Raw genomic sequence first — 14,215 nt, 5'->3', positions numbered from 1 at the left:
AAACTCCACGTTAGCTGTTCGCCATTAAGGGCAGAGTTACCACCTATGTTAGAGACGCTACTTTCTCCACTGAAACTCCACGTTAGCTGTTCGCCATTAAGGGCAGAGTTACCACCTATGTTAGAGACGCTACTTTCTCCACTGAAACTCCACGTTAGCTGTTCGCCATTAAGGGCAGAGTTACCACCTATGTTAGAGACGCTACTTCCTCCACTGAAACTCCACGTTAGCTGTTCGCCATTAAGGGCAGAGTTACCACCTATGTTAGAGACGCTACTTTTCACATGGACCCCAGATAAATATTAGCTTGTATCTACATACTCTGTCATATTGATCCAGGGTTTCTGCTTGACAATTACATAAATTGATATAAAAACGTAATATTTATGTTAAGAAAAATATACAACCGAGAAAGTCATTGGGGGTCCATGTGGACCCCAGGTGTGCTGATGAGGGTTGAAATATTATCATGAGTAAAATAATATTATATAAATTACATTTTATGATAACTATGTTGTTTTTTTTAGAAATTAAACAGTACATGGGGTCTTAAAGTTTTATAGTATATGTTTGAAACCATGCTAATAGTTAGGTGATGTAGGATTTTGTATTTAAAAAATCATAACTAATTTGTAATTAATTAATTGATACACAGGATGGTCTAAAAAATTATCCAATGAAGAGTTACCACATCCTCCTAATCATGGTTAGTTGAGGGGACAAATATGTTATGATTGCATGTTCAATTCAGGAATCTTGTTACTAGTTGGTAGCACAGTTGTACCTGTTGACATCATTAGTAGTGAAAACTGTCAACACGATTCAATCTTACATCTCACTCAGAAATTGGTCAGTTGAGCTTTTCTTTCTAAAAACTAATCTTAATTCTCAAACGTATTTTAGGGGTCTGTGAGAATTTATTTAGTAAAAGTACCATTAAAACAGTAATCAAAAGTTTGTTGTTGGGCTTTAAATGATTAGTTTGAACTCAGTAGCACGTTTATTGTTATTCAAGGTTGAAAACAGGTAGTAGTGATGAATATAGGTTAAGCATCCTAGCGGTTAGTGTAAATTTTTTAAGGATGTATCATATGATCCTGTGAAGTCAAAACAGATCTGAAACAAAGAATGTTGTTAATCATTAAAATTACATGCTGTAATAATAATAATAATGGTAAAAAGTATCATTAAGTGCAAGTATACATGGCTCAGTTACTGTATGTATGTTCAGAAAATATTGCATGGCTAGACCCTAAACTTAGAGGCAAATACAGTGTTTCATTACCTCTAATTTTGATTTTCTTACACAACATTATGTAATATTTATTTTTTAAGTCATACAACTTTTTTAATTTAAAACTGTTAGTTGTGATGAAATGAGTCTTAATTTCATAGTCACTAGTTGATTTCCAAAAAATGTTACTCATAAATAATTGATTGGATAAATATGTTTGGAATCCTTTAATCTGTATAAGATCTTGGAGCATGACCAAGTTCTGCATAATTAAGGTATAGCAATGCATTTCATTAAGTCAGAATTGTGTATGCAAGCATTGTATATATCACTGCAGCATTTTGAAAGAAAAGAGTTGGTAAATAGTTGATGTTCTTCAATTTACTAACAAACAGTTTAAGAGGATAACAATGTTTTCTATAGAAATATGTATATTATTTATACAATATTATAAAAACTGGTGTTTGATCCTTTCGTGACCGAGGAACTTTGAGAAATAAAACTGCTAACCTTTAACTAATAAAATCAACTTGTGGTGTGATAGTTTTTTTAACCTGAAGAAATAAAAATGGCTTGCAAGTAGTTTATAATTTCTCCACTAGATGGTAGGACAGTACCTGAGGTTTAGGTTTACCGCCATTTATTGAATTGACCCATGTCCTTTTTAACTTTCATTCAAACAAACAAATTCCCTGATTGAAGAATTCTTTTTTTTATTTAGGGAGGTATAATGTTTGTGGCAATCAAAGGAGCTTTCAAGATCTACCTGAAACAGCAACAATACATAAGAAAATGCAAACGAAGAATATTAAATTTCAGTCAAGAGGTAGAAGACGTTTCCAATCAGCATCAACCAGATTCGTAAATTAGTGTAACTGAAAGATGCATAATTTTTATATTCCTGGAGAGTTGAAATTTTCTTTTAGTTATGTAATGTATTGTATATAACTGTGTGGTTGATCAGGTGGATTGATAGTGATGACGACCAGATGTGAACTAAAAATAACTAGAGAAAAATGATATACATTAAAATTAACTTGAAGCTAAATATTTTGGAATTGCTGCTTTTACTCTAAGTGTTTTAATGGTAATTACAGGAACATTATTTTTTGTTTACTTGCTTCATAATATTATCTTACTTATACGTATATTCAGCAAAACAAAACTGTCAATGTTTATATATATATTATGTGAACTTGAGTAGACAACATTTTTGTTAGAAGTTATAAAAATTTTCCCAGAAGTCTAGAGTGGTAATTCATTTCTAATGCGTGTAAAAAATTTCTGTTTTTAAACTTCGTTTCGGAGCTTCTAATATTATTTTCTGCTATAATCCTTAAATATAAAAAGAAAAACAGTATGATCTAGGTAAGTTAAAGAAAAAAGCTATTTGTCTGAAATTTCTTTCTTGACAATGTGAAATAGGTTTACATGCACATATTCCTAAAAATAAACAAGTTTTGGAAAAAATAGTGTTGTTGTTAATTTTAGCATTCTTAGAAAAACACAAGTGTTTAAACTTCCAGATAACCAATAGGAAAATATAAGGACAGTATTAAAAGAGACACTGCTTTCCATGAAATATTTAAAATTCATGTATACCAGAAGATAAACAGGGTAAGATATAGAATACTGATGAATCACTGCCTTCAAGGAAGTTAATTACACTTTAAGTAAATAATTTATATATTCAATACAATAGCGTGCTGTTAGAGATACAAGCAATGGTACCACAAGCCATATGATTCATGGTCAGTGATTTGACAGTGTAATTTCACCACTGGTAGACATGAGTGTAGGATGTGTCACTGCCCTATCAAGGAGGATATATGTACAGCAAGATATTTAAATATTGTACAACAACAAAAAAATTTTTTTTTTTTGAAGAGAGCCTTTGGTGTACTCTGTGAAGAAGAAAAACTAATACAGCAATGAGATTAAAAATCTCAACGAATCAGTTCTCAGCAATGCCCTCATCTATCAAGTAAAGGCTATGGTTACAAATTAGAACCTCCAATCCTCAACGTCATTGCAATAAAGCTGGAGCCCCCCCAATGGCACAGCGGCATGTCTGCAGATTTACAACGCTAGAATCCAGGTTTCGATACCCGTGGTGGGCAGAGCGCAGATTGACCATTGTGTAGCTTTGTGCTTAACTACAAACAAACAAGAAACAAGAGCACATGGTGACAAGTAATTTTAACTGTTTATTCAATGTGTACGAAAACAAATATATCTTATTCTAATTCCTAGAACATAGAATCTATTCTAAATAATTAAGGAACAAGGCTGAGATATTGCTCAAGGTAAGTCCATTTTCCTATACGCAATACATACTCTAAATAATTAATATTAAGGAACAAGGTTAGTGGTGCTCAGTATAAATCAACGTTTACAGTTGTTGGACAAAACAGAAACACCCAGAAGAAGAGACATAATAACGTGTGGTTCCAGCTATGGCTGTTAGAACTAATTCATGTGGAGGTCACAACTTGACATAAAGCTTGACAGTTTCATTCATACATGATGATCTTATATTGCTTTTGAATTTCACACAAAGCTACACGAGGGTTATCTGCGTTAGCCGTCCCTAATTTAGCAGTGACAGACTAGAGGGAAGGCAGCTAGTCCACATCCCCCACTGCAAACTCTTTGGCTACTCTTTTTACCAACGAATAGCCCATTGTGTAGCTTTGTGCTTAATTACAAACAATAAAGCTGGGAATATCTCCTGCTACTGTTAATAAGTCTATAAACAGTGACTTGAAATTAATGAAGGTTTCCAAGCCAAAGATCCACAATCTTCCACTGATAACTTAAAGCTAGCAGTTATTTTATATGAGTATAAAAGCCAAAGGAACTTGAATCAAGGCAATCTCATTCTCATTGAAAAACCTACTTATCAAGTCCCCCAGATGCAGATCCAGTGGACTTTGGTCTGTTTAAACATGATCTTGAAGGCTGGCCTACACATAATCTGGAGAAAGTTTGGCCAAAGATGTAGTTTAAGAGTGATTTCACAGTCTTTTGCAGAAGCTTGTTACGTAGGAAATTTTGTAAGTCATTTTAGTGACTTTGTATTTGTCTATCCTCTAACTATGATTTTAACATTTGTTGTGTTTTATCAAAAGTCAGTTTTTCAGAGAATACAATTATAATCAGTTCTCCAAGTTTTGGGGAACATAGTTTTATTGTGACACATCTCAGTTTTCAATTTAAAATATTTGATATTTGCAATTAGTGACTTGTCATCACAACTTTTAAATCTGTTTATTGCAAAGTTAGGGATAAACCATAAGTCATCTTGGTGACTTTGCATTTGTCTATCCTCAAACTGTTACACGAACAGAGAAGTAAAAATCTGAGTTAAAATAAACAAGAAGGAATCCTCAATAGCCGCGGCACTTGAAATTCTTTTAAGCATGATTAGAGTAAGTTAATATACAGAGACCTTTTCTTTTTCCTTTTTGCGCGCGTATATCCGATTCAATTTTATTACTCATCCCGATGTATACCAGACTACCCCCAAAATCGAAAGGGTTTAATCACCCGAGTACTCAACACTATAATTAGATCTCAAACCAGTCAAGAGATGACGGAGCTATGAGTCAAAAGTTTGTACTTGAAAAAACAAACAAACTCAAAGCCGTTCTATGAACAGCTATGCCGCAGCCAAAAATACTTGCACATTGACAAGGTTCATGTGTACAGCACTGAATAACAGGTATTGTAAAGATTAACAGCTTTATAAACACAAATTAAGTAACGAAAGGCAAACAAAAAAAATGAATATGATTACCCGGAGTAGTTTTGACGTTTCACGTGCGTTATTTTCAAGGGTATAGAGTGTGTGTGTATATATATATACAGTGACACCTAGCGAGTATTATTTTCTCGGTATATCCTAGAAAATGACGCACGTTGTACGTCAACATCAGTCGGGGTAATCATCTTCATATTTTTTTTTGTAAATTTTTGTTTGTTTTTCGTTACTTAATTTGTGTTAATCGTCACAACATTTATAGATAGCACAAAGTACTACCTAACTTCATTACTAAATAACAGGCTTATATATGTGTGTGTTTGTGTACTTAAAAAATATGTTCTATTTAAATTTTCTTGAGTGTGTTATTAGTAAATAATTTTTTTATTTACCAAAACTGATTTACGTAAAAAAGTAATGTATTAGGCACATTCATATTATTTAAAATTTAAAAAATGTTATTTGGACTAAATAAATTTAAAACTGAAGAGAAATATCTGTTAAAAATGTTTAAAAAAAGTTCAAACTTTCAGTTTAATTTAAGGTGTTTAAAATTACACTGCTGAAAATAACTGGTGACAGGAATTCCCTGCAGAAATTATAACCTAAGTTATGTCCCTCCCCTGGTTGCCCCCCAGTGGAACAGCGGTATGTCTGCGGACTTACAACGCTAGAATCCGGGTTTCGATACCCGTGGTGGGCAGAGCAGCTTTGTGCTTAATTACATACAAACAAACCCTCCCCTGGTGGCTCAGTGGCAGGTCTGAAGGCTTACCATGTTGGTTTCGACATCGAGGTGTATATAGCTCTTTTTTGTGTTTGACAACAAAACAAATGCATCCAATTTACAGTTTGTGGAAGGGTTTAATACTTTGCGATATCTGTCACTTTCGATGTTTTTAAATGCATCAAAATAAATATAAGAAAAGTAGTAGTAGTAATGTTATATGTGAGGGGTTGGATCCCCAGTTGATATTTTCTGCAGGATAATTTAAAACATTTTCTTCAACGATCAGGAAATATATTTTAAATCTGTGGATAAACTGCCTTTTGTTATAAAAAATTCACATTTTTCTGTTCCAACACTGGTATCTCTTTTCTGCTTTATTGCTGATTCATATGTAACTAGACCATAACAAATGAAAGAGGCATAGGCTGGCCCTGTGTATGTTTGTTTGTAGTTATGCACAAAGCTACACAATGGGCTATCTGTGCTCCGTTGTAAGTCAGCAGACATACCGCTGTGCCACGTGGGGGGGGGGGGGTGGCCCTGTGATAGAGCTCTGGACTTTGAATCTGTACGATACCACAAAATATTACTCGCATTTAAGCTATATGTGCATCACAAGAGTGACAGTGAATACCTTAGCGTAGATGGTGCTTCTGACTGGCTGCCTTTCCTCTGGTAAGTAGTTCAAAATTAGGGAAGGTGGCAGATATCCTGGCATGAACAGGGTAATAAAAATTGAATTATTTTATAATTAGTTTTATTTGATAAGTTGTTAAAAAAATATTACTGAGCTACACCTAAGTTTCGTAAAGTCGAAGATGACCATTTACAAGGCGTGACACACGCATATGTGAAATTAAAATTATACGGGTCTTTTAATTTGTTACACAAAATTTTTATCTGCACTAGTATCAAACATCAATTTTAAAATGGAGCAGGTATGTTTTTATTGGTGCTATTATACCTTGTCTGTTTGAACTTTAGATAGTTTATGTGGAAATAAGGGATTTTATTACATTGTCTCCATTTTTTTTATTCAGATTGAACGAAGCTAATGTACCTTAAATGATTAATATTGCACTCGTGCAAAAAGCAAAAACACTTTGGCTAAATTACAAAACACTGTTTTTCATCAGAGCTTTTAGTATACTCTTAAAGTTGTTCGGTACAATAACTGACAGATTGAAAGAGGAAAAACTCTGCCCTTAATGGCGAACAGCTAACGTGGAGTTTCTGTGGAGGAAGTAGCGTCTCTAACATAGGTGGTAACTGTGCCCTTAATGGCGAACAGCTAACGTGGAGTTTCTGTGGAGGGTCTTTTTTTTCCTTTTAATTCCATTTCTCCAAGAATTAATCTGAAGGTCATTATTTTTCATGTAGGAATAAAATCATTTCATACAAAAATCCCAAACATGATCTCAATTCTCCATGATGACCAATGCTACAATGAAATGGACGTGATCTTTTTAACTTGACCTGCTAACCATTAATTCTGAAAGTTTTACGGTTAATCTAATGCTTAAATGTAGTCCTCTGGTGGTTCAGCAGTAAGTTTATGAGCTTTAAAGCTAAAATCCAGGGTTTGATTCCCCATGATGCACCGAGCACCTATAGCCCACTTTATAAGTTTTATGCTAAAAAAACAACAACTTACCTGTATTCCTAGTTTAACCTCTAGACCATAAACTAAATCTAATCATAATGGTAAGGCTTCACAAATGCCTCACAAGTTCAAATACTTCTTTATTAACTTTTGTCATCAATCACTGATATATATAATCTGACTGAAATAAGTTAATAAAAAATAATCTTGCATGATAATTACATATTACAAATAAAAGAACAACAAACCACTTTCTTAGGTTTATCCCCCATACTCCTGAATACTTGTCAGTATATATCAAAAGCACATAGTTGTTTGATATTGCGATGCTGTATCCAACTGCTGATCAACCTTGATTTTTACTAATCAAAACAAGTACGATTCATACTGCCCGCCCTGTAACATTCAACTTTCACTAAGATCACAAGTATGATTCATACTGCCTGCCCTGTAACATTCAACTTTCACTAAGATCACGAGTATGATTCATACTGCCTGCCCTGTAACATTCAACTTTTCACTAAGATCACATTACATTGATCTACTCAATGAAATGATAGATCTAGTTCAATTGTTTTTGTTCATTAAACAATATTGTTCATATGGAATTTCAAATAAAGAAAAAAAACAAATTAAATTATACGTAGGCCTAGTTTTCTGATATTTTTTTGTTCACTGTTGCTATTTATCCTCCTCACATTTGTTTTCAACTGAATGAAATCACTACCTACGATAGAAAAAAATTATGCGATATAGCATTAATACTTTGTTTCCATTGTTCATTAAAGCAGTGGTTCCCAAATGGTGGTTCTCGATTAATAATAAATACTGTGTGATAAAAGTGTTATAAGAAAGACACATTTTGTATTTCCAAGATCATTATTTTTATAATTTATAATCAAGTAAGGGAGAAAAATCCCTGGAAAATATTTATATTTGGAGGGGTTCGTGAAATTTGACATTTTCATGAAATGTGTTCACGAGATGTTTAAGTTTTGGAGTCACTGATATATGGTATGTTACAGTGTTATACTTGTAATTATCAAAATCTCTTTCTCCGAAGGTCAGTACTAAAGAAAATCAGATCAGAAACCTTGGTTGTTTTATATAAACTTTCATAATCTTTGGTTTACCATTCTTATAGCATACAAACGGATATTATTGTTTAATACAGTGTGTAGGCCACATGATATAAGAGCTATATGTGGTTTTCACATGCTCACGAAACAATAACTTCAGACTCTACCTTCAGAGGACAATTACTTGATACAGGAATGTGTTGGTTAATTGCATGATAATCAGTAATTAGTTTAGCAACCAGCTGATTATAAACAGCTAAAAATTGCACAATTTTGACTCTTCCTTTACTGAAATTTCAAAAAGCATTGCTCTACAAAAACATTTTTATGTCTGCAGATAATCTTAGGTTATAGTTATTTTATCTTTCACTTCAGTCTCCTGCAAAACACACAAAACGTTTTACCTACTTTGTGAAAAGTTACGTGGGTTTCCAAGTTTGCTTGAACTTCTTTAACTTCATGAAATGCATAAAGTTTTAAAATCCAACTTAGAATTAATGTCTCTTCTCCTGCCAAAACTAGCAATAGAATATATGAAGAAGCAATTAATATGTAACATAAGATTGTAATCAGCACTTGTCTATAACTACAAACTTCAATAGGTGGAGTTGTCCAGTAACTGGAGGCTAGAAACAATTGCATTTCTATCTTCCCTTCTTATCTTGGTTAAAAGCATATTGGATTAAGTTTAACTTCTCTTTAATCTGTAAAAACTAACCTGTCAGATCTAGGCCTAACAAGATATGAAAGAATTATCAAGAAAATAATAAATCGACTAGTAGAGAGGCTACTCTAAGTAAGTTTTCATTGGCCACAAGACTATATTGCATAAGATAATTAAGGTCTAGACTGATTGAACATAAAATGAGTAAGATTTGCACTGTGGGCCATGAGGACTTGGCAAGGGATCATATTTAATGAAGTTAAAGTTTAACTTATTTTTCCATCACAATTAAGAATGAAATATTTCTTTCATGTGGATGATCCCCGATGATCCCCTTTTGAATATGCCTAAGCTGCTTATCAATTCTTGTATCCTTGATATGAATGAGCTTGTGGTGAATAAACTCTTAAGGTATTCTTCACATGTATTGAGGAACATTAATATTAAAGTAACAGAAGAGATGACATCCTGCATTATACATTGAACTATAAAACACCAGTAATGACTCGAACTACCCAAGGTGATTTTAAATGCAAGTGAAGGATGCATACTAAAGATTAGAGAGAAATTACTTAGCAATCAAGCAAAATATTTTTTTAATATCTCATTTATTATAGCTATATACTTTTAATTTATCTAAGATTATCTCAGAGTTCAGACTTTTGTTTCATAGTTGTGAATTCATTCATTTTGAGTAGTGTAAAAGTGCATATGATTTTATGAACTTCATAGCTTATGTTTTTTATGTTCGTAGGCCATGTGGTGTATATAATGGACCTAACTGACAGAATGCTGTATAAAGTTTGTCCATTTGTTGCAGCAGGTGTTGTTGTAGGTTCTGTTTACTGGACAGCTGTAACCTATGGGGCTGTCACTGTCATGCAGGTAGGTTCTTGTTTATGGAATAGATACTCTGTTATTTTGTAGTTTTTTTAACTTCATATACATGGCAGTAATATTAAAATACTTTTTTAAAATTATCCACAGTGGGTTAATGGAAGATCATTATTTATGAACTTGCATTTGTGAAATGAAAAGAGAAAAAAAAAAGACTTAAGTCTAAATTTGGTCAGTGTAAGTGAAGAAAGGTGTAAGTTAATGTCAACTTCTTCAGGTTGATTGAAGTAATTAATTGAATCGTAAAATAGAATGAATGTTATACATGTATTTTTTAATATAAATTAATTTTCTTCAGATAGGTATAAGATTTTGAGTTTTAATAATTGTAGTTGTGATGGACAATTACCATTGCTTCCAAATGAATAATTTACCTACTTTACTGCTAAGAGATATTAAACACATGCTGTAAAACTAACATTTTGTAACTTGAAAGTGTTTATTACACTATAGTTATTACTGTTATTTTTTAAGTAAATATATTTCAGTAACTAAGTGTGGAAACTGTTATACATATAGTACATATCATTGATAGTGTATTTAAATTATTGATATCTTGGTTATATATTGTTAGAACTCAGTCCTGTTTTACCAGTAATTTTGTAGTTATGATTAGTTTGTAACCATTAGTACATGCTTTGGCACAAAACCATTTATTAATGCTTAAAAGGATTTTTATTGTGTCTTTTAGCTTATTTATTTGTTAGTACTTTTCTTTTTTCCCCCTATATTTCAATACTTTCTCTCATTAAATGCTATTTGTTTTATTTGGTACCTTTATTTAAAAAATCACTGATGTCAGTATCTTATATTTGTGTTTGTATGTTTACTAATTTCAACAAGATATCATTTTTGTAAATCAGCCTCTTCAAGGAGAATTTATTGGTTTTATCTCTGGGAGAAAAATAATTTTTATTCTTATTTCTTTCATGTAGTGTGAACCCTAATTTTTCTAAACTTACCATCTATTTAAGATAATTTTCCATACCTGTTTGTATAAATCAATTAGCTTAACATCTCTTTTTCAATCTGTCTCCAGGTGTCACCTTTATTTCACTTAAACACTTAAGCATAGCTTTAGTTTATTTTTTTAACTATTTCTAAAGCAAAATATTCCTAACACCTTATTACATAATGCTCTTGTCACGGCCAACATTGTACCAGAAATGGAACTCACTTACAACAGTACATGGAAAAATATACTGAACATTTCCTGGAAGACCAGATGACCTTCATGAAATCACTCAACTCCCTTTATATATTACACCATTCGATTACACCACCATTCCCAGTTTAACCCTGAAGAAGATAGGGTTTAATATTACTGTAAATCACCATTAGGAAATTGTTTGTGATAACAGACTTTTCCAAAATCCATTTGTTTCCACAAAGTTTTGTACTGTGCTTGAGTGAATTATCTGTCATCCTGCATTGAAAATCATCTTGCATATATAATGTTAGTATAAGCAGAGTGATAAAACAGACTATTGGTAAATGTGTGAACTTTTCAATTTAACCCAGTCATAAATTATTGCAAGATTGTTTTATGGTTTAAAACATGAGACTGAGAAAATATTTTATTGTTGATTTTGAGTTCTAAATATTAATGATTTTCAGGTCTTGGGCCATAAAGAAGGCCTCACTGTGATGGAGGAAGCAGACCCTCTATTTTTGTTAGTAGGACTTCCGACAATCCCAATCATGCTTATTCTTGGAAAAATGGTTCGTTGGGAAGACTTTGTTCTTAAATTTTGGAGAAGACATTGTGGATGGCTCAAGTTATTTTCTGGCAGTGTTTCTGCTTCATCATCATACTATGAACAACCTCCTACCAATGGTTTTAGTTTTTCGGACCCAATATCAGCTACTAGAGTACTTTGTGGAGCTCTGATGCTACCCACAATTGCTACAGTTTTTGGTAGAGTCTTCTTTAATAGCATTCCCTCGAGTCTACAGAGAACACTTCTGGTAAATTTCAATATTTCATGAATGCTATTTACAGAATACAAAACATTATCTGAAACTTCTTAAGTTTGTTTCTTTAACCCTCATCAGCACACCTTTGAAAAGTTAAGCTGTGGAATACCTGGGGTCCAACTAGACCCCAGCACAAAATTGTAATTATAGTAAGCTCTGGATTCAGATTCCAAAACCAATTGCATTGCAATTTTTATTAGGGTTAGCATGCAATGTGAACAACATAAAAGTATATGTATTCTGGAGGAAGTATGTTGACAAATCAAGAAGTTGCAAAATTACATTGTTCCTCAGTATACAAATAAGTAGTATTAAACCATTCCTTACACAAACAGTGTATCAGAAGAATGCTGAAGTTTTATTATACTCTTATATTCAAGTCGTTATCCACCAGTATATGATGAGATTACCTCAATACTGCGAAATTCAACTCAGAGAATACTGAAAGGGTACATTGTGGGTCTACTTGGGTCTGACCAGATCCTAACATAAATGTATCTTTATAGTAGGCTATGGATTGAAAATCCCATAATCAGGTTATTTACAACAATTATCAAACAGGGTTTCTATAAAATAGGGCATTATAAGCAGTCAGCATAGAGAAAACTTGTTGAGGAATGAGTTGAACATATATATATTTACCACAATGATGTTATAAGTGAACAGATGAGATGATACTGTAGTACTTTGATCAATTATCTTCTTTAACAGCCTATATAGTGAAATAAAGGTTTAGAAATTTGTTTTGTATGGTACAGAGCGAACTACATATATAGTGCTGGTATAAAAATTTAATTACTAATAGAAAGTAAAAAATAATACTAATTACTAGTTTTAAACTTTAAATAATTTTTTAATTTAAACTATTCTCTGTTATATCACAAAGTTTTTAATAAAAAGCAAACCTCATTAATCAAGAGAGAGAGACTAAATTAAGAAATCAACAAATATTGTTCCAGTTTTGTTTTCTATACATTCTATAAATCCTTATAAGTTTAGTGAATGTTGGTATACTAAGCCTAAAGTAAAGACGTAGTGTGGGATCATCTGGCCTAGAGCCAAGTGCATAAAATTTATCATGAAAGTAAAAATATCAATTCAGTTTTAAACTTAAATCGTTTTTGAATTGAGCTATTTTCTGTTATATCACCAAAGTTTTTAATAAAAAGCAAACCTCATTAATCAAGAGAGAGAGACTAAATTAAGAAATCAACAAATATTTTTTCCAGTTTTGTTGTCTATACATTTCATTTTATACTTTCACTACATAGACTAACAACAATATTAGGTTATACTTCTGTATAACATGACATAAAAGCCATTGTTGGAATGTAGTGTTACTAAAATGCACTGGCTTTTCTAAATATTAGAAGTTGTTAATCCAACTGATTTTTACCAATAATTATTTTATGATTATGCAATGAATTCATTTCATGGATGATCTTCATTTTTATTGGCTCACAAAGGAATTTACCAACTTTTGACTGCCTTGACTGCACTTTTTCTGCCTCGTTGTTGGTCAAGCTTGATTTTGCAAAATTAATTTATTTCAGTTAGCTATGAAAGGTGAGGTTAAGGTATACTATGGGGTTAGGGTTGTAGTACTTGTTCTATCATTTTTGAAGGGTTATATGCTAGTCTTCATCATAATACTTACTTCATAGAACAATAAATCTTTGTGTTCTTCACTTGTCAGTTTCAGTGTCTGAAAAGGACAAGAAATTTTCAATAAAACCCACTGAAAAGAATGTATTATGACTAATATTTCAAGAAATCAAATGTAACGTGACACATAGTTGCTTTTATATAGGTTAGATGCTTGTGCATATATTGCTCGAGTTGCTAATAGTGATTGGTTGTAAACTGTGAGTGTCAATGTTAAGTTTAACACACTTGAAAAAAAATAGCAAGTAGTACAGGAATTTAATTCTCTGGCAGCATTTCGTGATATACTGAATATTGAGCATGCTGTTTACAGGTGGATGGTGGTTTGGGCATTGTGAAAGAGAAGGGTAAAGCAGTGAACAAGATTATGATGTGACCCATTTCAATAAATATATCATAATAAAGTTCCACAGTTGCCTGAGCATGACTTTGGAGAAAGACTGAAGATGGATGGCATTTTATTGTAGGAAACATATGTTTCTGGTAGTCTGCTCTTTTTTTTATAGCTTTTCTAACACTCAACTGAACAAGTTTAAGGCAGGAAAAGATTTCTTAACATATTGATTAGCAATTGTTTTAAATAACTTAAAAAAAAAAAAAAAA

At 32.3% G+C, this 14,215-nt stretch overlaps 1 protein-coding gene across 1 annotated transcript in view; it reads left to right on the top strand.

Annotated features, from left to right (window-relative positions):
• Window positions 1-14,215, top strand: part of LOC106460417 (E3 ubiquitin-protein ligase MARCH5-like) — a 39,471-nt gene that overhangs the window by 17,475 nt on the left and 7,781 nt on the right. Inside the window, exons 4-5 of the mRNA XM_013920112.2 lie at window positions 9,828-9,958; window positions 11,588-11,938. Coding sequence (XP_013775566.2) covers window positions 9,828-9,958; window positions 11,588-11,938 — 482 coding nt within the window. The remainder of the gene's footprint in view (window positions 1-9,827; window positions 9,959-11,587; window positions 11,939-14,215) is intronic.

Source organism: Limulus polyphemus, unplaced genomic scaffold (genome assembly GCF_000517525.1).
Source record: "Limulus polyphemus unplaced genomic scaffold, Limulus_polyphemus-2.1.2 Scaffold767, whole genome shotgun sequence".
Taxonomy (NCBI): domain Eukaryota; kingdom Metazoa; phylum Arthropoda; class Merostomata; order Xiphosura; family Limulidae; genus Limulus; species Limulus polyphemus.
This window is presented reverse-complemented; position numbering and strand designations above follow the sequence as displayed.